This window comes from Opisthocomus hoazin, chromosome 2 (assembly GCF_030867145.1).
Source record: "Opisthocomus hoazin isolate bOpiHoa1 chromosome 2, bOpiHoa1.hap1, whole genome shotgun sequence".
Classification (NCBI taxonomy): Eukaryota; Metazoa; Chordata; class Aves; order Opisthocomiformes; family Opisthocomidae; genus Opisthocomus; species Opisthocomus hoazin.
Window position 1 is genome coordinate 86,170,190 of NC_134415.1, and position 25,638 is coordinate 86,195,827.

The 25,638-nt window shown below is 42.0% G+C and overlaps 1 protein-coding gene across 14 annotated transcripts in view; it reads right to left on the bottom strand.

Annotated features, from left to right (window-relative positions):
• Positions 1–25,638, bottom strand: part of KLHL32 (kelch like family member 32) — a 154,240-nt gene that overhangs the window by 101,088 nt on the left and 27,514 nt on the right. For 13 of the 14 annotated variants that reach the window (XR_012763212.1, XR_012763211.1, XR_012763216.1 and 10 more), the window contains one exon: positions 1,430–1,518. Coding sequence is in view for 5 of the 14 variants with exons in the window: in XM_075414334.1 (XP_075270449.1) it covers positions 1,430–1,452 (23 nt within the window). In the remaining 9 variants the exon portion in view is untranslated. Of the gene's footprint in view, positions 1–1,429; positions 1,519–12,271; positions 12,342–25,638 lie in introns of those variants that run through there. The other variant, XR_012763215.1, reaches the window with a different exon arrangement.

Below are 25,638 nucleotides of genomic sequence, written 5' to 3' on the forward strand. Positions count from 1 at the left end.
TGTTACTGATTCCTGGAGTCGGCTCACCCTGGTTTCCCTCTTAAGAATCTGGAAGAACATGGGGGTTGGGGGACGGGTTGGAGTTGGGTTTTTAGTTGTTGGGTTTTTTTTCCCCCTAAGGGAACTGAGAACACTAAAAAAAATGGAAGATAGCCTGTTCAAGTATAATAAGCGAATTATACCTAGAGATGATTTCTCTTTATTTCTGTTCTTATTATCCTCCCTCCCAAAGTTGTGAACCAAGCCCTTACTTTCTCCTGCTTTTCTCACAATCATCCAGAGGTGTTTTTCGCAAGAAAAAAAGACTATTTCACTCAACAGAAAACAGATAGGAGGGACAAGTCACAAAGGTAATTCTGGGGGGAATTTTTTTTTATTTTTCAATGTATGTATGTATTTTTTTATATATACCTAAAATCAGGCATCTGTAGTTTTCAGTTGAGCTCTGTCATAATCCTTTTTTCAATTCAATGACCAAAATGAAAAATCAATTGCCTCTAACCCTTGTGTTAACAACATATGAAGAAAGTATACACATGCAAGGCAATTTAACTGGAATATATGAATGAAAAAGCACTGATTCATTAAACATAACATGGCCATTTTGTAGTGATATTGTCAGTTGACATACTCAACAGCTATAAAATGCAAGGAATTCCTGATTCTCTTCTGCTGCAGAAGAATGGCAAGGAAAGGGGAATAGAACTGGAATGATACAATGCCCCAGTAATATCAGGCAGATCTCTGAGCTCCCAGATCAGCCCATCGAGTGTTAACTTCTCTGTAACATAAAACAACTACCAGTGTATCAGACTAGTGCAAGGTTCTGCAGAAAAGCAACCAGATTAATAAATTCTGCTGAGTGTTATGCCTGAAAGTGCTCCCAGAAACTAATCAAATTATGAATATCAAATTCTTTGATGAGACAAGGAGCAATGCAAATAAATGAGAAAGGCTAAACCAGCAAACACATATAGATGATTAAGGCCTATAAGACGGAAAGAGACAGAATGGGAGATTCTGGAATGCAGGAAGATGAGTTTGGAGAGAACGCTTTTTAGCCATTTATGTCCTGAACAGTGGAACACTACACACACCAAAAATAACCAGCCACCAATTCAGATACATGAAAGTAAAATGCCAGTTGCTTCCACAATCAAAAATTCCAAGCATAGACAAAGGCATAAACAAGATAACATAGGCAGAGACTGTGGGACCCAAATGAATCCCAGGCATGCTTCTCTTTGTTAGAGATAAGTGACTACAAGAAAGCAATATTTTGCAGATTATAACATGGATATCTATTAAATAATACTAATCACTAATGAACAAAAATACTAATTTCACATTTCTGCTAGCTGTTGACTGATGCGTTGGTCAACATCACCCTAAATGCGAATGACTTTATACATGCTGCCAAGTACTATACCTCAGGCACCTCTCAGACGGCATCTTCCGGTTTTGCTCTTCTCAATATCAAAGCTTACACTCCTGTAGAGAAAGCAGTATACATTCCAGCTAGAAAGAGAGAAAGGAGAGGAACATTAAAATTCAAAGCATACTCAGCCTCAGCCTTAAAGATCAATACTTTCAGGATGCGCAATTCAAAAGGAACTTGCTTCAATTCTTCTATTGCAGAAAGACAAACCATATAGATTAAGTACATGTGAAATTTTATTGGTTAGACTGAGCATAGCCTGAACATGGCCTTTCCTTTAGTCTTTTCTAGAAATTCACACTATCATCTGAACTTCCTGCATCTACTACCCTTGAGGCATGTCTCCCTTCTGCAAACTCTGGAACACGTATTATTTCAAAAAGGTGGAAGAGTGGTGAGTGAGATATCTTCCTAAAGATTCCCCAATTTGAAGAGTAGACCAGTAGTATCTGTTGGTGTTTGCTTACTTCCTTGAATGACATACAGCTGTAAAAATCTTTTCTCTCTCACAGTGTAATCCCACAGGCCTCTCCAGGTTTCAAGGAGTTTGCCATACACCTAAACTCGTGCTTTGACTATGTTAATTTTTCCTACAGATGCAGTTTGGTGGGTGAGAGCGGAGACGTTTACAGTATACACCAAAAGGCAGCTCCCAGTTCCCCCAGAGCAACATTCTTGATTGACTAATCAGTGCTATGACCAAGTACCATGTCAATCTGGGTATAAACAAACATTCTGGCAAATACAAACAGTACAGTACATACAAGCAGTATGATCAGATTTATAAACTTTATAGCCTTTTTAAAATGCAAAATATTAAAGTGACCATACAAATTAACTTAAGCTGCTTAATGACTACTGAAAGTTGCTTTTGTAACAAAAAGCATAAAGGATGTTGAAACACAATTATTCCCCAAAAGTTGTCAAACCATTACAGACGTCACATTGATCTCCCAGTAGCTGAATAAAGTGACAGAACTTTTCAATCTCTGCTGGGTGCCAGTGTGTCCCTGTAAAAGCAGTCATCTTTAACAAAAGTGGGGTTTTTCTGCTTTCCAATTAAAATGATGCCCTATTCGCGGTGTTATCAGAGTTTTCTACCGAGATCAACACTGAAACACCACAGAATCACAGAATCACAGAATAGTAGGGGTTGGAAGGGACCTCTGTGGGTCATCTACGCCAACCCCCCTGCCGAAGCAGGGTCACCTACAGCAGGCTGCACAGGACCTTGTCCAGGCGGGTCTTGAATATCTCCAGAGAAGGAGACTCCACTACCTCCCTGGGCAGCCTGTTCCAGGGCTCCGTCACCCTCAGAGGGAAGAAATTCTTCCTCATGTTCAGACGGAACTTCCTATGCCTCAGTTTGTTCCCATTGCCCCTTGTCCTGTCACTGGGCACCACTGAAAAGAGTCTGGCCCCATCCTCCTGACACCCACCCTTCAGATATTTATAAGCATTTATTAGGTCCCCTCGCAGCCTTCTCTTCTTCAGGCTGAACAAGCCCAGCTCCCTCAGCCTCTCCTCGTAGGAGAGATGTTCCAGTCCCCTCATCATCCTTGTAGCCTTCCGCTGGACTCTCTCCAGTAGCTCTTCATTTTTCTTGAACTGGGGAGCCCAGAACTGGACACAGTACTCCAGATGAGGCCTCACCAGGGCAGTGTAGAGGGGAAGGAGAACTTCCCTCCTCCTGCTGGTCACACTCTTCTTGATGCACCCCAGGATCCCATTGGCTTTCTTGGCAGCCAGGGCACACTGCTGGCTCATGGTTAACCTGTCGTCCACTAGGACACCCAGGTCCCTCTCCGCAGAGCTGCTCTCCAGCAGGTCCACCCCAAGCCTGTACTGATGCATGGGGTTGTTCCTCCCCAGGTGCAGGACCCTGCATTTGCCCTTGTTGAACCTCATCAGGTTCCTCTCTGCCCAACTTTCCAGCCTGTCCAGGTCACGCTGAATGGCAGCACAGCCTTCCGGTGTGTCTACCACAGCTCCCAGTTTGGTGTCGTCAGCAAACTTGCTGAGGGTACATTCTAACTCTTCATCCAGGTCATTGATGAAGAAGTTAAACAAGACTGGGCCCAGTACTGACCCCTGAGGGACACCGCTAGTTACCAGCCTCCAACTAGACTCAGTGCCACTGATGACAACCCTCTGAGTTCTGCCATTCAGCCAGTTCTCAATCCACCTCACCGACCACTCATCCAGCCCACACTTCCTCAGCTTCCCTAGGAGGATGCTATGGGAGACTGTGTCAAAAGCCTTGCTGAAGTCAAGGTAGACAACATCCACGGCTCTCCCTTCATCTACCCAGCCAGTCAATGTCATCGTAGAAAGCTATCAGATCGGTCAGGCATGATTTCCCCTAGGTGAATCCATGCTGACTACTCCTCATAACCTTCTTTTCTTCCACTTCCTTGATGATGGCCTCCAGGATAAGCTGCTCCATCACCTTTCCCGGGATGGAGGTGAGGCTGACAGGCCTGTAGTTCCCTGGGTCCTCCTTCTTGCCCTTTTTGAAGATTGGAGTGACATTGGCCTTTCTCCAGTTCTCGGGCACCTCTCCTGTCCTCCAGGACCTCTCAAAGATGATGGAGAGTGGCTCAGCAATGACATCCGCCAGCTCCCTCAGCACTCCTGGGCGCATTCCATCGGGGCCCATGGATTTGTGGGCATCCAGATCGCTTAAGCGATCCCTCACACAGTCCTCCTCGACCAAGGGAAAGTCGTCCTCTTTGTAGGCTTCTTCTCTTACCTCCGGGTCCTGGAATTCCTGAGGGCCAGTCTTAGCACTGAAGACTGAAGCAAAGAAGGCATTCAGTAGCTCTGCCTTCTCTGCATCCTCCATCACCAGGACACCCGCCTCATTCAGCAGTGGCCCCACATTGTCCCTAGCCTTCCTTTTGCTGCTGATGTAGTTGAAGAAGCCCTTCTTGTTGTTTTTGACATCTCTTGCCAGACGCAATTCCAGGTGGGCCTTGGCCTTCCTCATCGCATCCCTGCATGCTCTCACCACATTCATGTACTCTTCCCAATTGGCCTGCCCCTTTTCCACATTCCATGGACCTTTCTCTTCTGCCTGATCTCCGCTAGAAGCTCCTTGTTTAACCATGCAGGTCTCCTGCCTCCTTTGCTCGATTTCTTTCTCAGGGGGATGCATTGCTCCTGTGCATGGAAGAAGTGTCCTTTAAAGAGCGACCAGAAGTCATGGACCCCCCTGCCTTTGAGACCCCTGGCCCACAGGATTCCTCCCAGTAGCTCCTTGAAGAGGCCAAAGTTAGCCCTCCTGAGGTCCAAGGTTTTGATCCTGCTTATCGCCCTGCTTCCTCCACGCAGGATCCTGAACACGACCATTTCATAGTCACTGCAGCCGAGTCTACCTCCGACCTTCACATCCTCCACCAGTCCCTCCTTGTTTGTTAACACAAGGTCCAGCAGCACGCCTTTCCTTGTTGGTTCCTCTACCACTTGCATCAGAAAGTTACCATCGATGCTCTGTAGGAACCTCCTGGATTGCGCCTGCCTAGCTGTGTGGTCTTCCCAGCTGATGTCAGGGTGGTTGAAGTCCCCCAGGAGAACCAGGGCCTGTGACTGTGAGGCTGCTTGCAGCTGCCTGTAGAAGGCCTCATCAACCTCCTCCTCCTGGTCAGGTGGCCTGTAGTACACACCCACCGTAATGTCACCCTTATGAGCCTGTCCCTTAATTCTAACCCACAAGCTTTCAACTTGTTCCTCATTTGCCCCCAGGCCAAGCTCAATGCATTCTACTTGCTCCCTCACATACAGAGCAACTCCCCCAGCTCTCCTTGTTGGCCTGTCTTTCCTAAAGAGTCTGTAGCCATCTATGACAGCATGCCAGTTATGCGAGTTGTCCCACCACGTTTCTGTGATGGTGACCAAGTCATAGCCGTCCTGCTGTATAATGGCTTCCAGCTCCTCCTGTTTATTGCCCATGCTACGTGCATTGGTGTAAACACACTTGAGCTGGGCTGTCAATCTCACCCCTGGCCTTGGCACGCCAAGCCTGGGCTCATCCCTAGTGAGGTGGGCAATATCCCCTTCCCCCTTCGAACCTAGTTTAAAGCCCTCTCAATGAGCCCTGCCAGCTCATGGCCAAGAATTCTTTTTCCCCTTTGAGATAGCTGAGTTCCACCTGTCGCCAGCAGGCCCGGTGCTGTGTACACCTCCCCATGATCAAAGAAGCCAAAATTTGACCGACGGCACCAGTCTCTGAGCCACCTGTTAACCAGGTGAGTTTTCCTGCCCCTTTGAGTGCTGTTCCCTGCCACTGATGGGATGGAGGAAAACACCACCTGCCCCCCTGATCCCTCAACTAGTCGCCCCAGTGCCCTGAAGTCCCTTTTTGATGGCCTTGGGACTTGTTTCTGCTATCTCGTCCCCGTCAACCTGCATTACCAAGAGGGGGTAGTAATCAGAAGGCTGCACCAGACCAGGGAGTTTCTTAGCAACATCCCTAACCCGGGCCCCAGGGAGGCAGCAGACTTCCCTGTGGGATGGGTCCGGTCAGCAGATCAGGCCCTCTGTTCCCTTCAGAAGGGAATCACCTATGACAATTACCCTCCTTTTTTTCTTAGCTGAGGCAGTTGTAGTACGTGGGGCTGTCTGACTCGTCCTGGGCAATCCCCTGGATGGAGCTTCACCTTCACCCACATCCTCTGTGGCCGGCCCCTCACATTCCAGAGCCCCATATCTGTTGCTTAAGGGCAACTGGGCAGGTGAGGGAGGCCGGGGGGAAATTCGCTTGCCACCCCGAGCAGGGACCCGTTTCCATTCCCCCCCATCTCTTAGGTCCCCTCTTTCTGCTGGGTGGCAAGAGGGTAGGGGGTTCTCTGCTTTCTGTGGAGCTGCCTCCTGCTGCCTCTGCCTCAGGGAGGGCAGGGTGCTGCTCCACCCGTCGATCTCCCTCTCACACTCCCGGATGCTCCTCAGCCTCTCCACTTCCTCCTTCAGCGCTGCCACCAGGCTGAGCAGGTCATTCACCTGCTGCTCGCACCGAACACAGCTGCTGTCTCTGCTGTCCTCCGGTGCGAGCGCCAGGGTCAGGCACTCCCTGCAGCCAGAGACCTGGACACCTGTGTACTTGCGTGGGGCCTCTGTCTGGGTCCCCACACTCCTTCTAGCAACAGCTTTACCACGGGTGGTAACCATGGCTAGAATATCTCCTGGAAGAGCGATGCCCACTACTTGAGTTGCCAGGAGGGGCGGCTGCACCCTGCCTGTCGCCTTCCCTGCTCTCCCTGCCTGCGCGAACTGCCGCGCCGCTCCCCGGCTGCTGCGCGGGCTCTGTTTGCTGGCGCTCCTGGTCCCTCACGCTCCCTGGGGGCTGCTCTTACCCATGAGGGGGTTTGGCCGCTGTCACACTCGACTCCGCCCCCGCTGAGTCAGAGCTGCCGCTCGTTGGCACCTCCCGCTTTCCCGCTCGGGGGGGGGGGGGGGGGGGGGGGGGGGGGGGCTGGGGTCTCCTCTCTCTCTCTCGGCGCTTTTTGCCGCCTCGCCGCGGTTTTGCCACTGGAGAAAGGGTCCCTCGGCGCGAGCCTCTGCTCCAGAGCCCTTCACCTTCAGTAGCTTCGCCGAAATGGCGAACACCCTTTTGTAGTGTTACTAACAAACAGCTTGATAACATTTTCAAAGGGGCTTTCATCAATATTAGCAAAAGATATCTAGGATACACTGCCTTTTCCACATTATTGGACTTGTTCTCATGCAACACTGCAGTCAGATCCAGAGGTGCCTCAAAACATGGGCTTAACTAGGCCCTTGAGTGCACACAGGCTACTGAAGACTTTCTTTCTATTGCTGTCTCTCTCATGATCCAGTCAGCACTACCAGAAATCCAGCTCAATAAACTGTTAAGCTTCTCAATCAAATCACCTTCCTTCCTACTCATCACAGCAATGTAGAAACAAGCATTTTATCATTCTTGTAATGATAAACTCCCTTGAAACCAGTAAAGTCCAACTCATATTTTTATAACTGTGAATAGGAAATTTTAATCAATTTTTCTTCCTCGTCTTTTCCAATCTGCCAATTTTTTAAGTCAAGAAATGTCCAACAGTCCTGACATTGCTGGCTGCACCTAGGAAATCCTAAGCTAGCCAGAGACTGGTAGGGAAGAAATTCAAGCTTTCTTTGATCTTTTCAAAAGGTCCAAACTCACTGGCCCACAAACAAATACCAAGCAGCAGTGAAAGCAAGCAGAAGGGCCAAGACCTGGAGGGAAGAGTGTTCCTTCTAAAGTAACTAAGGCATATGCTTCAAAGAATTAACAAAACATCCAAACAGTCCCATACTGAGTTCAACACTTTGCTCTGACAAATCAATCTTTCCTAAGTTTTGCCATATGTCCTTTCTTCGCCCAAGTGCCAGTGCAGCATGCCTCACTTTTTATTTTTAAATCTACATCACATATACAAGAATACCATAAGAGACTGTAAATCATTTAATCAACACTGCACTGATTTTGTTTAGCAATATAGAATTACTTAATGTAGCTCAAAATTTTTAATAATTGGTAATTCTGATGTATTTATCCTTGGGGGGGGGGGGGAGGCACTTCCACCTGACACATGGATGTGCTGTGCCACAACAGTTCCAAAATCCTTTGCACCAAGAGCTTTTTTCCATTTCAGATAGCTGGATCCATCTTCTTCATGACCAATTGTCATTGGCACATACTGAGACACTTTATTTTAGAATGTTTAAGACACGCTATTGTGTGTTTAACCACCTTAAGTAATTAAATCGGTTTAAAAGATTAGTTTATAAATTTGAAGATAAGAGTTTTTGCTTAAATAGAAAACTTTAATTCCACCTAAATCCTTCTGTTCTAGTGAAATACTCCATTATGCTGGAGATGAACAGGAAAAATATAGGCCAAACAGCAAACACTCATCAGATCTTAGATTTGAGATACACACTAGATTTGCCATAAAACATGTTTTTTGCATATTATTTTTTAGACATTCACTTCTTATAAACTTACGATGAAGATCATTAACCACTGATGCTGTTATATTTTACAACTAACTTTTACTTTCTTATTGCTTCATTAGTTTGTTCATATCCTAGAAGAGTGCAAAATTTGCAAACAAAAAAACCTAGTAATGATCCAGTTAGTGCTGAAAGAATGTAACAATAATTTGATGGGAAATGGGGGAGGAGACCAGTAGTGTTCTATGAAAACACAGTATATCTAGGGATTTCAAAGATAAGGAATTGTAAAAAAAAACACATTGTCCATGCAAATGATTATGTCCAACTAATACATCAAAATGGTGTAGGTTCTGTGGCAGCCTCATGACATGTCAGTCATTCCATACATTTTTTTGTCTCAGTCTTATGATGCAGCAGAGTAAAAAGTAGTTTTACTCTCTCAGGAAATCTTGGAGCAGCGTGTCACTCTGCTGCATCCATCACATACTGCCAGGCTATGCTTCTTCTCTAATCTAGATAGCAGTGTAGTTCAAGAATTATTTGTTCAAAGACTATTAAAAAAAAACACGAGTATTTAAGCAAGCAGTATTTCGTCCCTTAATTCAGTTGATTATAATATTGTTTTGAAAATTACTAGACAAAGCAGTTATTTCCAAAAAGTATTTACTGGCAGAGCGCATGTTCTTTTTCAGAAAAAGTTCTCACTCATTTAAGTTAGTTTAAACTTGAGACATCAATACCACATTCAAGGTTTACACAGAATGCATCTGAAGCAGAGAGAATTTCAGTCACACCTTTTCTCATAATTTTGGGAGTTTTTTCCTTGTATTATTTAGAAATGAGTTGCAGGAAAGAAAGTATTTCTGATTGATTCTTGAAACTATATGCCAACAAAATACAGATTAGATTAAGGGGGGCTGGAAATAGAACAACAACAAAAAAACCCAAAAAACACTACACTTCACATTTAGTCTAGTTTACCACTGAAAATAACTTGAATGCCACAAAATTTACTAGTTTTTCCACCAAGTAACAAGCTTTTTTTTCTAGCATGCATAGCCAATTTTACAGAGCGACTTAAGCTATAGTCCAGATCATCACAGAACTAATTATGTGAGTAAACAGACTGTGTATTTTATATTTGGTGCCTCCAAAATATTTTCCACCCCTCTAATCACACTTGTTTTGTCTTGCAAACTAGTAAAAATATACATTCACAATGGAAACTACAGTCTATCAATCATGCCTGAAAACATGCAGCTTTTCCACATAATTCAAGTTTATATAAAATAAGTATCACTTTGGAAGTTTCATCAATATTTTTCACATTTGCTTTATGCAAATAACTGAATTACAATCAACTTCAATGTGAACTCACAGAACACGACATAAGTGTTATTTTTGTTAGTAAATCAGAAATTGATTTGAAATTTTAAAGGTGTTCTTATTACAAAAGTAAAACAGTGTTTGACAAGCAATGAGTTCTCTCTCCTTTACTCAGGGAATTACATCTTAGGCAGCAGTTACTAAATTATCCCCCTCCCCACAAGCTGCTCACTCCTCTCCCACCCCCTGAGTCCCAGCCAGGTTTAGGGGAGAGCAAGAAGTGTATTGCCTATCTAGCAGTCAGAAAACTCCACTTCAATGAAGCTGTACAGATTACTTAACCATCGGTCATTCGTCTTAGCAGTTTAGCCTTAGAAGCTACCACTTCACAGAGTTCAGCTTTATACAATATTCAAGATAAACTGAAAGATGTTTTTGCAGACAGAAGAGTTCCTCACAGCCAGTATCAGAACTCCTTTAAAAGACAGGTCAGAAAATTACACAGCAAGTGATGCCTTTTTTTCCCCTTTGTAGAGAAAAGAGTATAACTGCGTAAGGCTGCAACACAAAATTTGAGCCAAATATCTTTCGAACAGCTCACCAAGATCCACACAGCTATCATACATAAATCTTCACCACAATCAGATATTCTTAATATTCTTAATTCTAACTCTTAAGTTTGTTAGAAAATGGTGAATCAACATTACTTTCACTGAATTGGCAGTGCGCCAAGTTAGATTAGGTAGAAACTTACAGAACTTCATATACACAAAAACTAGTCTACAAGACTAGAAATACTCTGTACATAAAGAATCCAAAAGAGATTTTCCATTTTCAAGGAGTTATCTTCAATGTATCTTCCTTCCTTCAAGTCACTCCTTTTCAAAATGTAGATTCTAAGTATTGAAAAACAATTTCACTTAAAATCACACTTCTTCACTTTAAGTTAGAAGAAATAACCACATACAACAGACTAAAATGAACCAGAGGGATCATAAGCATCATATTACTCTTTCCTGTGGAAAAGCAAAATTTTGAACCAACTAGATATGTCATGAAGATAAAGCATTTGGACTCTGTGAAATGCTATTTTCCCTTTGAAAACTTCAAATATCCAGTTTAAATTTGATTTTTATTCAAAAAGAAAATACAACATTTAGAAACTATCACAAGTACACTACAGCCATATCCTTCCAGAACGACTTCATAGCACATCCTGAAGGAGGCTGTCACAGACACAGAATAAGACCTTTAAGATTTACCCAGGGCAATTTTCTGTCCCAGGTTAGATCCTCATTTGCAGGAGCTTCTGGTTTTGCCTTTAAAGTACTCTGGTTTTAGCAAATCATCCTTTCAAGCTGTATCTTGTTCAAGAATAAGAGCCTCTTCAGAAACAAGACTATATGAGCTCACTATTCACAGGAAATAAAGGACAGCATTATCTTCTATTTTTTATCAGAGCTCTGCCAAAGTAATTTGTCAAAAAGGAACCACTTGGAACAGCTAAAACAAAAAAGTTTGTGAACTTGCTTTTCTGAGTATATTAACACACTTCTCCCACTTCCCTGAAAGATACTACTTTTTTCCTTTTTCATTAAGATCTTTGAGAAAGGAAAGATTTTTCTCATCCCATACAAAATATTCAAGAACAATACAACTGTGAGGAAAAGTCTGCCACTGCAGTGTTGTCATTGAAACCATAACTCAGCTCAAGCACCAGTTTCTCATGTAATGTAGTGCCTGAATAGTGACTTTCAAGAGAAAGTATTCATAGTACTGAAAAAAACCCCAAAATCTTAGATTTAATGAAAATTGAAATACCAAGGAAGTAAAAAATTGAAAACCTGGATTTGTTTGGAAAAATAGGAGTCAAAGCAATGCAAGAAAACATTCAGCAAAATCAGTAACAATCAGTAAGAAGAATCAAACTAAAAAAAGTTACAACTGTTTTCTTGTGAGACTGTCACGTGATCAGCTACAGTCAATTAGAATCATGACGTTTACTTTCTGTCACTACTAAATTACCATCTAACTTCATAAATCATTATGATCTTAAACCACAGAAATATAAAATGAAACCACGCAGATAAAGGATGCACAAGCAGGCCACATCTTTATGTCTTTATACCCTTTCTTTGGCTTGATATCTTCTATGTATCTGAATATATCAGTATTTATTCTGAAGAGGCATTCAGATTAAAAAAAAAATGTTTATGGTCATCTGTGTAACTTAAGGCATATTTTACCTACACTACCACTTAAGAGGTCGTTGCATTCTACTGATAAAACCATATGCAGTCACATAACTCACCACAGTAGCATACTGCCTATTAAAGGAAACAGTCTGCAGTTCTACTGGAAACCACAAATTGGAGCTCGATGACTTTCAAGAATACATTTGTCTCCAGGATGTGTATGTACTGTTTAACATCTTTCATTTGAAAAAAAAATATCAGTTTTATACAACTATAATAACATACCACTGTGCACTATCACCTTAGCTTTTCAAAGCCACTCACCATTGCTATAATTTTAGCTATGATACTACTCACTCACCTGACAAAAGGAGAAGGCCATTCCTTACACATGATCCATGTGTCATTATTAGGGAACGGCTGAGAGAACTTCTTTTCTCATCTTTCTGAAACTTGGAAAACAAATATGCAAAGCACTCTCAAAGTAAAGTATATAAACCATACACTGATTCCACAGTCATTATGAAGGGACAGGGTGAAAGCTCTCTGGCATTTCAGTTACAAGGCATACTGCTGGTGGCAGTCACTTTGCCAAAGTACACGTTGAAGATTTTTGGTTTTTCCTGTAGAGCTCAGGAAGAGAAAAGACAGGGTGACTTAAGCGGTTTGCAACTGAACTTTCATCTGGAATTTCATTTGCATTTTCTTTGGATAAAAAAACCAGCAAAAAACCCATTGTTCTTTAAACCCAAGCATTTTTCTTCTGTGAAATTTGACGTTTGCTGCAAAATGTGGAAAGCCTCTCTAAATGAGGTCAGAATGTTTTATAATGGAGAGCAACAGAAATTTAATCAGAGAGATCATAATTATCTCTCCTGATAACTCTAGAAGCCAATAATGAAATGGACACGCAAGAGTGAGGTACACTCTGAAACACTGCCTACTGCATCAGGGCCTCACTCAGATAAGCCTTGTATTTTTAACCATCACAACCATCAAGGTGCTTTTATCGAATACAGCAATCATTCTTCTCTAGGGTAGTAAGAGTCAAAAATACGTGGGTGTGTTTTTGAAACCACTTCAAATCTGCATATGGAGTATTTACGCCAGACAGGAGTATACAGTACTGTAGATAGTCTACAGTCTTGCCAGTTAGTCTACATGACCTTAGAAATTTTATACCTCTCTGAAACATAAATGATCACATTTTCTGCTCAAAACCACATAAAAATGCTAAGAAAAGCTTAAGTGACCACCAGACAGTGGACAGCCTTGTGTAACTTAGGCAACCAGTTATACACCATCATGAGTTCTATTAAGTAATGGCGTTTCCAGTGAATGAGTATTTATATCTTTCAGTAAAAGCTTAGAGAGATTATACATCTCTATGGGACCTACAACAGGCCTTCAGCTTTCTCCACATAACAGCATTCATGAAGTTTAAAAGAAAAAGGCTGTGCATACCAGTAGTGAAGTACAGCTGCACCCTCTAAGACTGACCTGCAGTAGCCACCGGGTGGCAGAACTATACTTCCAGATAATCTATACCTCCAGGACAGCGACCAGGCTGTTTCAGGGAGCCTCTTTCACCCTCACAGCATAATTACAATAGCATAAAATACTTGCTGTGTGTTCAGTGGATGCTTTCAACACCAGGAATCAGACAAAAAGAAAAAAGAAAACAGCCTGTACCTACTGTACCTAACAGTACGACCAACTGGCGGTTCCCCAATCATCAAAGCATTGCAACAGGTTACTGGCCTCCATGTTTCTACTTTGACAGCTTACTCTAGTAATACAGTAACTGATCACTAAAATCACTATTAATTTTACCTCGTATCATTAAATTAGCTTGACATTTTTCATACACACTAACAAGCCAAAGGAAACCTTAGACACTTCTTCACTGGAAGTGTAGATAATTTCATCCACACGCATCCTCAGAAGGCAGGAAAAGTTTCATCAACATTAGCCAATTTAAAAGTGCCAGTGCTGATGCCATTGCCCATACAGATAACTAGCCCACATTTTGTCTCTTCTGGCCTCCAAAATAACATGGCCCCATCCAAATAACTAATTGGGAAAAGTCACTGACTAACTCCCAAGCCATGCCTGCAAATGTTTTGGGAGAGCACGAGACGGCTCAGGTCAAGACTTAGCCAGAGATTGTTGTAATGGTCTACTGACAAGTATGCCTGAGTTTCAAGTTCTGGCCTGGAATGGGCCATGCAATGTCACTAGCACAAACAAAGCTTTTGAATCACCGCACCAAACACAAGCGTTCTCTAAGAACTTTCGAAGTTCTAGTAAACTCCTCACATAGGAACCATCTCGGGCAGTTTTATAAATGTGATTTTCTCTAGTTATTATGTTTTTTCTTTCATAAATACATGGAAATGGGGGGTGGCAGAGATGTGGGCCAGTTATTAATGAATATGAAAAAACAATAAATATTTCAAATATCTAATTGGAGATCCTTTAACATACACACTACTAGTTTAAAACATGCTTTGCAAAAAGTTAAAATTTCCAGTCAAGTCAAGGACAGAACAGGGCATTTAGAATCTTCTTTTATTACAGAGCTTCTGGGTTCTTGACTCTTTTTTTGGACAGAAAAAATAGTCTGCCATTTAAATCAAACACTAAAGTACAGAACTCTGCTCTGAAGGAACAGGAGTTGCCTTCTAGCCTGTTGCGACACAATTGCCATACCACCTACTCCTCCACTCTTCAATGTAAGAAAACAAAGATATTTGCAAACACCTTTCTACAAAGAGAAGAGGGCAGCAAAAGATATTTGGCAGCTTTAAGCGAATTGGGCAGGGAGTCATTCATCTTGATGATGAAAACAGATTTGGATGAGGCCAAGAGGAGACAAAGAGTGGGAAAGAAAATGGAAAAGGAAACAAAAGACAGTAAGGAGCAAGCTGGTGATGAAGACCAGGTGAGACGGCTGCAGTTGTTTCTTGGTCTTCCTCTTTTGCAAAGGGGGAGGGGGAATAGTGGAACAGTGCCCAATACTAAAATCAGATTAGTATCCAGGCAAAACAGAGGAGACAGGATGGATTTTTCTACAGCACGATCACAGGAAGAGAAGCCAGAGGTCAGCTGGGAATAGTCCTAATTGCTGGGCAAGAAAACTGAATGCTCAGTTCAGGAGTGAAGACTGCACAGGCATGGAGAAGACAGACAAAGAGCCAAGGGCAGGGAAGATCATGGACTAAAACCTGCATGTGACACAAAACCATCAGATTTCAAATAAAGCAACCAAAAGAACCAATGTCTGTTGAAGCCCACTCCATCTAGATTTTGGAATAGAAATCAAGATCATCAAGTTTCTCATCTTTTTTGTAGAGAAGTATCTGCAGAACACTCTCCTTCACTTTCTGCTGACTGTGCTGGATTATAATGCATAATACTTGACAGCTTCCTCAAGCAGCAGAGCTCAGTGCTAATGGTTCCAATTATGTTGCTGTTCCATGAAGTCAGTACAGCTCTTTCAGATTTTTTTTCTTTAGTTTACCTTTTTTAAAAGTGGTAAAAAGTTACATGCCAGTGAAGCCAAGAGTGCTAGAAAAGGCAAAAAGCTAAGTGCTCCAATAACCAAACTGAAGTCGCCTATCTTACTACAAGAAAAGGCACAGGTATTCCCATTTCCAACACTTCCTAACACATGCATGTTTGATTTTAAAAAAAAGCAAAGTGAAATTCTTCTCATATGACTTATGTTTGTGTTAAAAATGAAGGCAATGAGGGGTAATAATGTTATGAAGACATACACACTCCCCTAGGGCCCTTTTTCCACACTCAGATTATATCAAAACATCTATAAGCCTGGTTAATGCCATACCAGCATAAACTCTTGTATTGCAGGGATGCCCGCATTATTGTTGAGCTGCAAGCTGCTTTAAGTATCAAAGGAATTTTCACACGTAGCTCTTCATATTATTCACTTCTAATTGACTTACAAGTTTAAGTAAGAGTGACAGGATCTGAAGTTAGCTAGAGCTCTGCAGTAGATCCATCCAATCTAGACCTTTTCCCTACAATGAACTCGGAGTGATTAAAACACTTCTATACTGAAAAGCCAGATTTTATTAAAACATTAAAGAACTCTGGTTTGAAATATAAAATCCAAACTAATTAGACCAGAATAAATAAGACGTACAGACAAGCCATTGTTTGTGGGCAAGAAGTAGGGGGAAAGAATGGAGAGGGCTGCCCATGTCCAAGTTTTGTTACACATGACAATCACAAAAGCCGTAAGCAGTGAAGTCTATGTAGTCATCTCTGCTTTTTGGGAATACCCTCTCTCAATCACATAGAGCCTGACAGGCATCTTCTCCCCGCTCATCTCAGTGGTCTCCTACAGTCTTGTCACTTGCACTCAAAGTTCACAGTTCCTTGCCGCACTTCTCTTGTCCTGCCAGACCAATCTTCCAGGTGGAAGTTCTCCTTCCAGGATGATCAGCTGCCTGGAAGAAGGGATGATCACTTCTGCCACCTTCCATCTGCCCCATGCACTAACCACATACCTTCCCTTCTGTGATGGGAAGTTATTTAATTACCCTCAAACAGTAAGTGACAGAAAGAGTTTTCCTCCAGAAGTTTCTCTCCTCCACCTTGTAGTAGACTATCCCAGTTATCACTACTTACTACTAGAACTACATTTTTGAAATGTATTTCAGAAAGACATAATCTGACAGCACATACAGGATAGACCAACACCTAACTTTGTTTCTTTCCAGGAGAAAAAAACAGCTGTGAGATTTTGTAGAGGACTCTTCCAGTATGAGTTATACACATACAAACATACTCAAACTGTCACAGTTAAATACACAGCAGTAACTGTAAAGATGCTTCTGTATGTTGTAATTCTATGGTTGTCTTTAAGAAGAAACCTGTAAGGTCTAATTAGAGGGAAGACAGATTGAAGAGGTATATGCAAGTCATCTTCAATACTGCTTGCTGCATAGCAATTCCTGTCTCACAAAATGGTGATCTGGGGCTTGCAAAATCTGAATTTTAGAACTTGCACCGCTACATCTGCAGCAGTAACTTCTCTTGACCCTCTTTCTTTAGAACTTTCAGCATACCTGAACTGTATTGGTTTTATTCCAAGCTTTCATTAAACCATCCAAAAAATTCATTCAGAAGCATTGTACGCACCATGGTTACAGATTAACAAAGCATCAAGCCTATGTAATTCCAGAAGGACACCGATTTCCCTAGCTACAAACCCTCATTTGCTATCCCCATGACAGATGGTTTCTTCCAGCCTTTCACCCCACTTTACACTGCCTTCTGCAGATCAAAAAAGCATCTATTGTTTAGAAAAAAAAGAATTTCCATCACATACACTATTCTATTACTGTAGACCATTTCTTAAATTCACTGTCTGTAACATGTTTACACAGTCACTGCTACCTCTATAACCTCAACTAGCTAAGCTAGAAAAGAACACAGATAAGCCTGATCTGGAATGGGGAAAGTAGCGTTGAGGAAGTCAGAGGGATTTTTTTGAATCCCACAACTAAAAATTTGCAGGAGCTTTGCTATATACACAGGGTTATACAAAGTTGTAATTGGACAAAGGAAGCAAAATCAATTTAACCAGGACAGAAAACTTTTACCATACCAATAGAAGGAAAATTGCTCTCAACTCAGGAGGTGTATCAAGGGACAGATTTACCAGGGGAACTAACTGTAGCCTTCTTGCTGCTCCCTGCAAATACAACCTGCTATAGTGTGAGCTTCTGAAGAATTCAGATGGTTAGGAACAGTACCATTCCCACCTCCTGCCAGGGAAAGCTGTGGTTCACGGAACTGCTGGGAACACAAAGGAAAACATCAGGACACCTGACCTCTTATGCAGCCAAAAAGCTGAATGCCCTCTCCAAGTTGAAGGTAGAGTTAGTGGATTGTTCTCCTCCAGGGATTCATCCAGGGCTTTCATATAAGCTTTGCATAAGACATCTAGACTTCATACTAGCATATCTTATTGAAACATGAGATTTCTCATTTTTTCTTGTCCTCTGCTCAACATACATTCCATTTCCAACACAGACTTTATTCTGTGTTCCAGACCAGCTACCTAGAAACTGCTCTGATACTGACCATTGTCGTTAACATCCAGTGTCAATCCAGCAAATAAAAATACCTCTCAGGGCAGAAAGGACATGCCAGGTAGGGAGGTGAGGTGACAGGAAATGTAGTCTAAAAAGACTCATTTTGAGGGTGCGCATGATGCATTTTATAGTGTGAGTCATGTCTTTGACAACATGCTTAAAGAAACTCACTTTAAGGTAATACCTTGTACTAAAGTAAAAGATCACTCTAATTAAGCTCTGTCAATTAGGTTACTAGAGAGACATTTGAGTACTCGTTTGCAAACATCAGGTTTCACTGTGCTGTACTCTTTTTCAGAGACAATCTGAGAAATTAATACTTAAAATCCTTTGGGTACATACAGATTTCAAGATCGACTGGGTGGTTCAATGGATTTTTTGTAAAACTTGTATAAATTCACAAGTCAGGTCTGACTAGCATTAGCTGTTGACACATTTCGCAGTCAAAGACAGACCAGAAACTCCATCATCTGCTGTCACTTCTCAGTAATAACCTCATATCAGTAATGGAAATGTGTTGAAGTACTCGGTGACTGCAGACATACTCTAACTGGAGAACCCTAAACAGCTACATTTTCTATCAGCTCTGCTTTTAAGCTGACCAAACAAGAAAAAGCACACTAAAATCTCACATTTCCTTAATACTTGTGCACCAGCCTGTACATGAAATTTGTATCACAGCATTGTTTTCAAAATGCCAATTCAACATTCTGGTCCCTACTCCCAGGACAGAACCAGGTCTCCCTGTTCCCAGGACACCACCTTCATCACTGGATTATGGACACCTATTCTTACTCGCTCTCCTTCTGACCTGAAGTGCACATTCTTAGTGGAACAATAAACCACACAGCAGGAGGGAATCAAGAATAATCCCATGCGTACCTAGTTCTGCCTCTAGTCTGATAGTTATTTTGCTCCTCATAGGAGGTGAGAGGAACAGTTTTGAATGCCACAGCAAGGACAACTGAACTTGGATCCATTATTAGGTGAGTGCTGCACCAACAGTTCTTGGATTATTAAAACAAACAAAAACAAAAAAAAACACCCAACAAAACCAGGAGAAGCTAAATTTCAAAAGAAACTAAACACTTCTTTTCTGAAACAACTCACTACTAAAATTCATAAGGGCACCGTGAATGTAGGCACCTATGCAAGACTTTGTAAAGGTACAGTTAAATGCTTACTTTCAGAAGAGCGAGGAATTTTAAACATGTATTCCTTTGCTTTTTTTCTATGAGCTAAATTGACATCCTGTTCTTCCCTTCATACACATGCAAACATGTTGAGAATCTTTGTTCTTAAACATCTGTTACTACCCAGACATTAAAATGGGAAGCTCAGCAAGTCTCTAAGGTTCGTGAACACCACTCCTAGAACCAAACGTAAGATGATTTGCAGAGACAGTCCTAAATGCCTAACTGAAGTTTGTGAATTGCACGCCAATCACCAGAAGCCCACTACATTTCAGAAACCTACACAGTGCCAAGCACAATTCCTTGTACATAACTGGAGCTGAGCTTTTGCCAAGACGACATCTGTATACATGAAAATATAAAATTGTCCTGGGTTTGGCCAGGATAGGGTTAATTTTCACTAAGAAGCCAGGAGGGGACACAGCCGGGCGGGCTGACCCAACCTGGCCAAACAGAACAGGGTATTCCATACCATGTGCCGCCATGCCAGGTTCTGGCTGGGGGGAGCTGGGCGGCGGGAAGGCAGCTCGGGAGCACACGACAAGGGAGGTGAGAGTGGCGAGAGCAGCTCTGTTCGTTCTGCTGTTTGTATTGTGTATTCTCCTGATTGGTATCGTTGTTGTTACTGTTCCCTTTGTTTGCTGTTCTGTTAAACTGCCCTTATCCCAACCCACCAGTTTTTGCCTGTTTTCTTTACATTTTCTTCCCCATCCCAGCGAGGGGAGGGGCAGCAGAGCAGCCGCGTGGCCCTTTTGTTGCCGGCCACAGCCAAACAATAATAAATATATATATATATACACACACATATATAAAATTTAAAAGGCTTTAGGAACACTTGGTTCTAAAATAAAAGATATATTTTAAAAATTAAAAGGGCAATCACTACCTTGTTAAAAATCACAAATAGCTACTCATAATTCAAGTTAAAACATTGCCTCTTCTATAACTCAATGGGCACAAATTAACACACATGAAATTTCATCTGAACAATAGAAAATACTTTCTACTGTGAGGATGGTTAAACACCAGAACAGACTGCCCAGAGAGGCTGTAGAGTCTCCATTCTTGGGGATATTCAAAAGACCTCTGGACACAGTCTTGGACAAACTGCTTTAGCCGACTCCGCTTGGTTAAGTGGTTTGGGCTAAATGATCTCAAGAAATCCCTGCCAACCTAGACGATTCTGTGCTTTGTGTGATTCTCCATGGTACAGCTGAGAAGACTATGAATATACTGTATGCATGCAAGAGCATATTAGCCCCATGTGTCCAATTTATTCCACATTCCAATCTTCTTGAAGAAATGTTATCTCTTAGAAACAGAAGGAGCAAAAAGGGGAACTTCTATCAAAACCATACCGAATACACATGGCTCCACATCTCTCTTCAAGTGTCCTGGTGCAGCACATTTACGAGTTGCAGCCTTTCCATTTATTGGAAAAGCCTAAGAATCCTTTGAACTCCTGGCTAGAATTAATACCAATCCAAAGCAACTGTACTGTAACACTAAAAATTTATTTTGTCATGAGCAAGTACTGTTTTTATTTTTTAAGGATCAATAAACTCAGTAGCAATTCTGGCGCAACTGCTGTTTATATGAAGTTTGATGATTATTTCGCTTGATAGACAAAAATAATACTTTGTAAGCAATACATGCACACACCGATTTTTTTTTCAATGAAGTTCAATTAAGATTTAAATTCAGTTGATAATATACAGAAGTTCACTGTCATTTCAGCCCCTCTACAGTAACTAACACATCTCCCTGGGCAGACGAGAGATACAACATAGGACACATTGGACATCCACTCTCTTCTGGTTCTGTATCTCAAATGGCACTAGACATCCATGTTTCAGCAAGCAAGATGAGCCCTGAATGACTCCTGACAAAAAGCAAAAGTTTTGGTGAGGGTATTTTCAAGAAGTTTTCTGATAGATGTTCCTCGCTAAAAAGAACTCCAAACCAATAAAAGGACCTTGCATAAATGCCCAAGAATCACAAAACATTATGCTTTTAAATGCAATGCTTCCAAGAGACAAAGGTAAAGGGAACAAATTAGAATATTTCAGAATTAGGCCACACTAAGAAGCCTTCTCAAAAGATAATTCCATTAAGTACAATGCCTGGGAAAGCCACAGAAAATACTGAGTGTTCTGAATTAAAAAAATCTGAGTATCCATTAACTTCCACAAAATATATCATAACCTACTATTTATTTCAGGTCTAACCTTGCTATTTTCAAATTCATCAATAATTTGGTCAAGGTCTTCAATGAGAATTAGACTAAACTCATATTTTAACAGCTTACATTTCTGTGAATCTTTTTATTGCAATATTTCATAGCTTGCTAGAAGAAATGCAGCTGCACATTTGGAAAAAAAAAAAAAAGAGTGAAATATTAATGCTAGATCACTCCTACAGATGCAGCTAGGCAAATTATGAAATGCCTAGATACTGGCACGCAGTTCTCCAGGGGTACTTACGTGTAAAGCATTACCACTGTGAAGAAAGAAGAAATTAAATCTTTAAATAATCAGCCACTCATATTTTAACAATCTTTTTGCAATAAAAGGAATGGAGCTCCTTACACAGTGGGAAGTAACTTAAACTCCTCCCTGATAACTAGGATTTCAGCATGGAACAGGCCTTTGGGTTTGAACGGGAAGAACTGGAAAAGGCAGTTGGGCAACGAGCAAGCCACAACTGGGTAAAATGAGACAGGTGCAGTCCCTGGAGAAGATGCACTTCACTCAGCACTAAATCAATGGCGCTGCACGTAAAGCCAACTTAGCCGGCAGTTGCATATTCCTGTGGGTATGCTTCAAGACGGGATTCCTAGCGGCCATGGTGCACACCTCTATCAAAACCACACTGCCAGGTAGAGAAGGAATTCAAAAACCAAAGGAAACCATAGATTACAAACAGGACAACAGTGGCCTATTACTGTTATTAGCATGTCCCAGAAAACAGTGAAGGCGTTCCGGGATATGGTAACACCAAAACTACAAGAGAGCCCCGAAGAGATTACTTCCCCGAAATTTTTTCCCCATGCACACACTTAAGGACAAAACAGTTACTTCATCCCTAAAAATGTTACTGAAGTCCTTGGAGAAGTCAAAGCTCTGACTAAATTTGAAATACCCACAACCTCTTCAGAAGCTCAGAGCACAGAGTTACAAGACTTGTACTACGCAGGTATTTTCCCCATGTAGATGTTGTCTGGTGGGGGTTTTTTGGTAGCTGAAAATTATTTACATCAAACAACTTATTGGACTGGATCTTATCCTGTTAATTGCCTTAACTGTGCACTTTATCTACAAGATCTCACATTAGCATTTTTAATTATTTAACACACATTAAATATTGCTGGTATCAGCATGATCAGAGATTACCTTCTTAATAATCACTCTTGTTTGAATGTAAAGGACTTGATTCCAGCTGCTATAAACTTATAAACAAGTAAAAGCTGACATAAAAGGGACAAACCACTTCATAAAGGAATGACAACCAAATTAAACTGCACATGCCCAGCAAAACAACACTCTTTTGTACTAGACACTTCATAAGCTTTAGTACAGTTAACTTGCTTGGGAGGAGTCCGGATTACTGTATTTTACTTACTTTTATTAATTCTTCCGACTTGTACAACATAACATAACACTTCAAAATTTTCTTTTACTCCAATTACTTTTTCATTAGTTAAGATTCCCAGCCTCTAACCCACACCTAAGCTATTTATACTGCCTCTACATTTGGTCCACAGCAAAAAAAAAGAATTCACATATATCAGTGCTAGTACATTTCAGGAAGAATCAATGGGACAACATCACCACTAAAAGCAACTGACCTTCCAAATCAAAATTTGACACAGACTGATGTAGGAAGGAAAATGTTAACTCATTCTCTACCACTAGAGAAAATTTTTGTTGCAATCCACGGTAAGCAGTGATTGGAAAATAAATATAATTTAAGGTAAGGAAAAGACAAAATAAAGCAGTTATGGTCGTTTCCTTCCCCATCACCAAATGTATCTCCTGGAATCAAACTGAACCTGGAACTTTCATGGCTGTGCTGCCATTCAGTGTGACCTGCACAGGCTGGAAAGTTGGGCAGAGAGGAACCTGATGAAGTTCAACAAGGGCAAGTGCAGGGTCCTGCACATGGGGAGGAACTACCCCATGCATCAGTACAGGCTTGGGGCGGACCTGCTGGAGGGCAGCTCTGCAGAGAGGGACCTGGGTATCCTGGTGGACAACAAGTTGACCATGAGCCAGCAGTGTGCCCCGGTTGCCAAAAAGGCCAATGATATCCTGGGGTGCATCAAGAGGAGTGTGGCCAGCAAGTTGAGGGAGGTTCCCGTTCCCCTCTACTCTGCCCTAGTGAGGCCTCATCTGGAGTACTGTGTCCAGTTCTGGCCTCCCCAGTTCAAGAAAGATGAGGAACTACTGGAGAGAGTCCAGCGGAAGGCTACGAGGATGACGAGGAGACTGGAGCATCTCTCCTACGAGGAGAGGCTGAGGGAGCTCGGCTTGTTCAACCTGAAGAAGAGAAGGCTGCGAGGGGACCTAATATATACTTACAAATATCTGAAGGGTGGGTGTCAGGAGGATGGGGCGAGACTCTTTTCAGTGGTGCCCAACGACAGGACAAGGGGCAACGGGCACAAACTGAAGCATAGGAAGTTCCGTCTGAACATGAGGAAGAACTTCTTCCCTCTGAGGGTGACGGAGCACTGGAACAGGTTCCCCAGGGAGGTTGTGTTGCAGGGAGCAGCCTGCTGTAGGTGACCCTGTTTCGACAGGGGTGTTGGACTAGATGACCCACAGAGGTCCCTTCCAACCCCTAACATTCTGTGATTTCAAACAAAGAATAAAGTTTATAGGTCTGAAGATCACTGAGAGAAGTTTGAAAACATAACAAAACACCAGACTTCTGACTGCTAAGGGAAAGTGTCTGAATTTATTTAATTAGTGATGTCTGGGAACTGACTTTGGGTTTTGAATGCTTGAGGCTGACAATGCTAAAATTAAAAGCCATTGAACGATATAACAAATGGATGCTATTCATCAATGTCTTGAGCTGGGAACACAGACACACTGGCCTAAAAGGTGCTGACTGGCATAAAGATGGCCTGAAGCGCCCACCCATCCCCTCCAATGACTAAGCCCAACGATACTGCAGATAGATCCAAGGACTAAGAAGATAATTAAATGGCATTTGATTTCTCTCTTTACCAAATGGCACACACAAAAACCTGGATTTGAATCAGAGGATTTACAGCGGACAGACTCCTCCTCACCTTGCCAAAGAACTGAGAAGTTGTATTGTACATGATCCAGCACTCTAAGCACAGACTCACTGCTTCTTTCCATCTTTGGACAATAACGTGCTGAATGCAGCCAAGAAGTGCAGGACTGCATCCAGATGACCTGAGTCACTATAACCAAAGGGCTGATTTCTAGCTTTGGCCAGGTTCATTCATTTACCTGGCAACACTACAGTCACTCCCACCTAATCAGAAGATAATTTTTCTCTAATAAATAAATAAATAACTAAAAAATAGGCTTGAAAGATCTATCTCTACCTTGCAGCACTTTAACTCTCAGATCCGACAGTGCTGCCAGTCAGTGAGCAGACAGCAGCTGTTGCATCACCACTGTGACTAGCTACGCAGCATGCTCTCAGGCAACTCTCAGTTATATTCGAAAAATAAATGCAAGCTTTCATGTCTTTATTTACACTAATTCTGAGATAACCAAACAAAGGGTCCTTCCCCCACTTCCAGGAGAGAAAGAATACAAACTACAGTCTAACTAGAACTAAAAGCCATTTGATCTTAAGTATTTATGACATTCCTTTGGTAAGAGCTACTGGCAATACAAACATTCACAGAGATGACTCGAAATCCAACGCAGCAATGCTGCTGGGACTTGAGTACTTCCGCAATTTATCATTAAGTGTGGTCTTTGAAGTCCATTTCTCACAGATAGAGAATAAAATTTCTGAATCTGGACTGGAATTTACCAGTCTGCAATTCCTGAAAGATCACCACCTCACCTGCATTCAACACAGCCCAATGCAGAGGTTGGCAGAGACATCCAAGCAGTTTCTCAATGTGTTACCCACACAAAACACTGTACTAACAATACTGCTCCCGTAGGCTTTGCTACTTTGTTCAGAGCTAAGCAGGTACCTCTACACAGCACAGTCAACTTGTATGTCCTAATGATATGTTTATATGGAAGGTTTCATCCCTTCAGTAACCATTGTATTTCTTTTTCCTGCCATCACAGTCACAAAAACATGTAATCTATGGCTACTATTTTCCAGCCTATTTGGTCCCAGTGGAACCGTACAACCAAGAGATTCTCTCTGAAGACCCCAGGATTGCTTAAGACAGGTTCCTG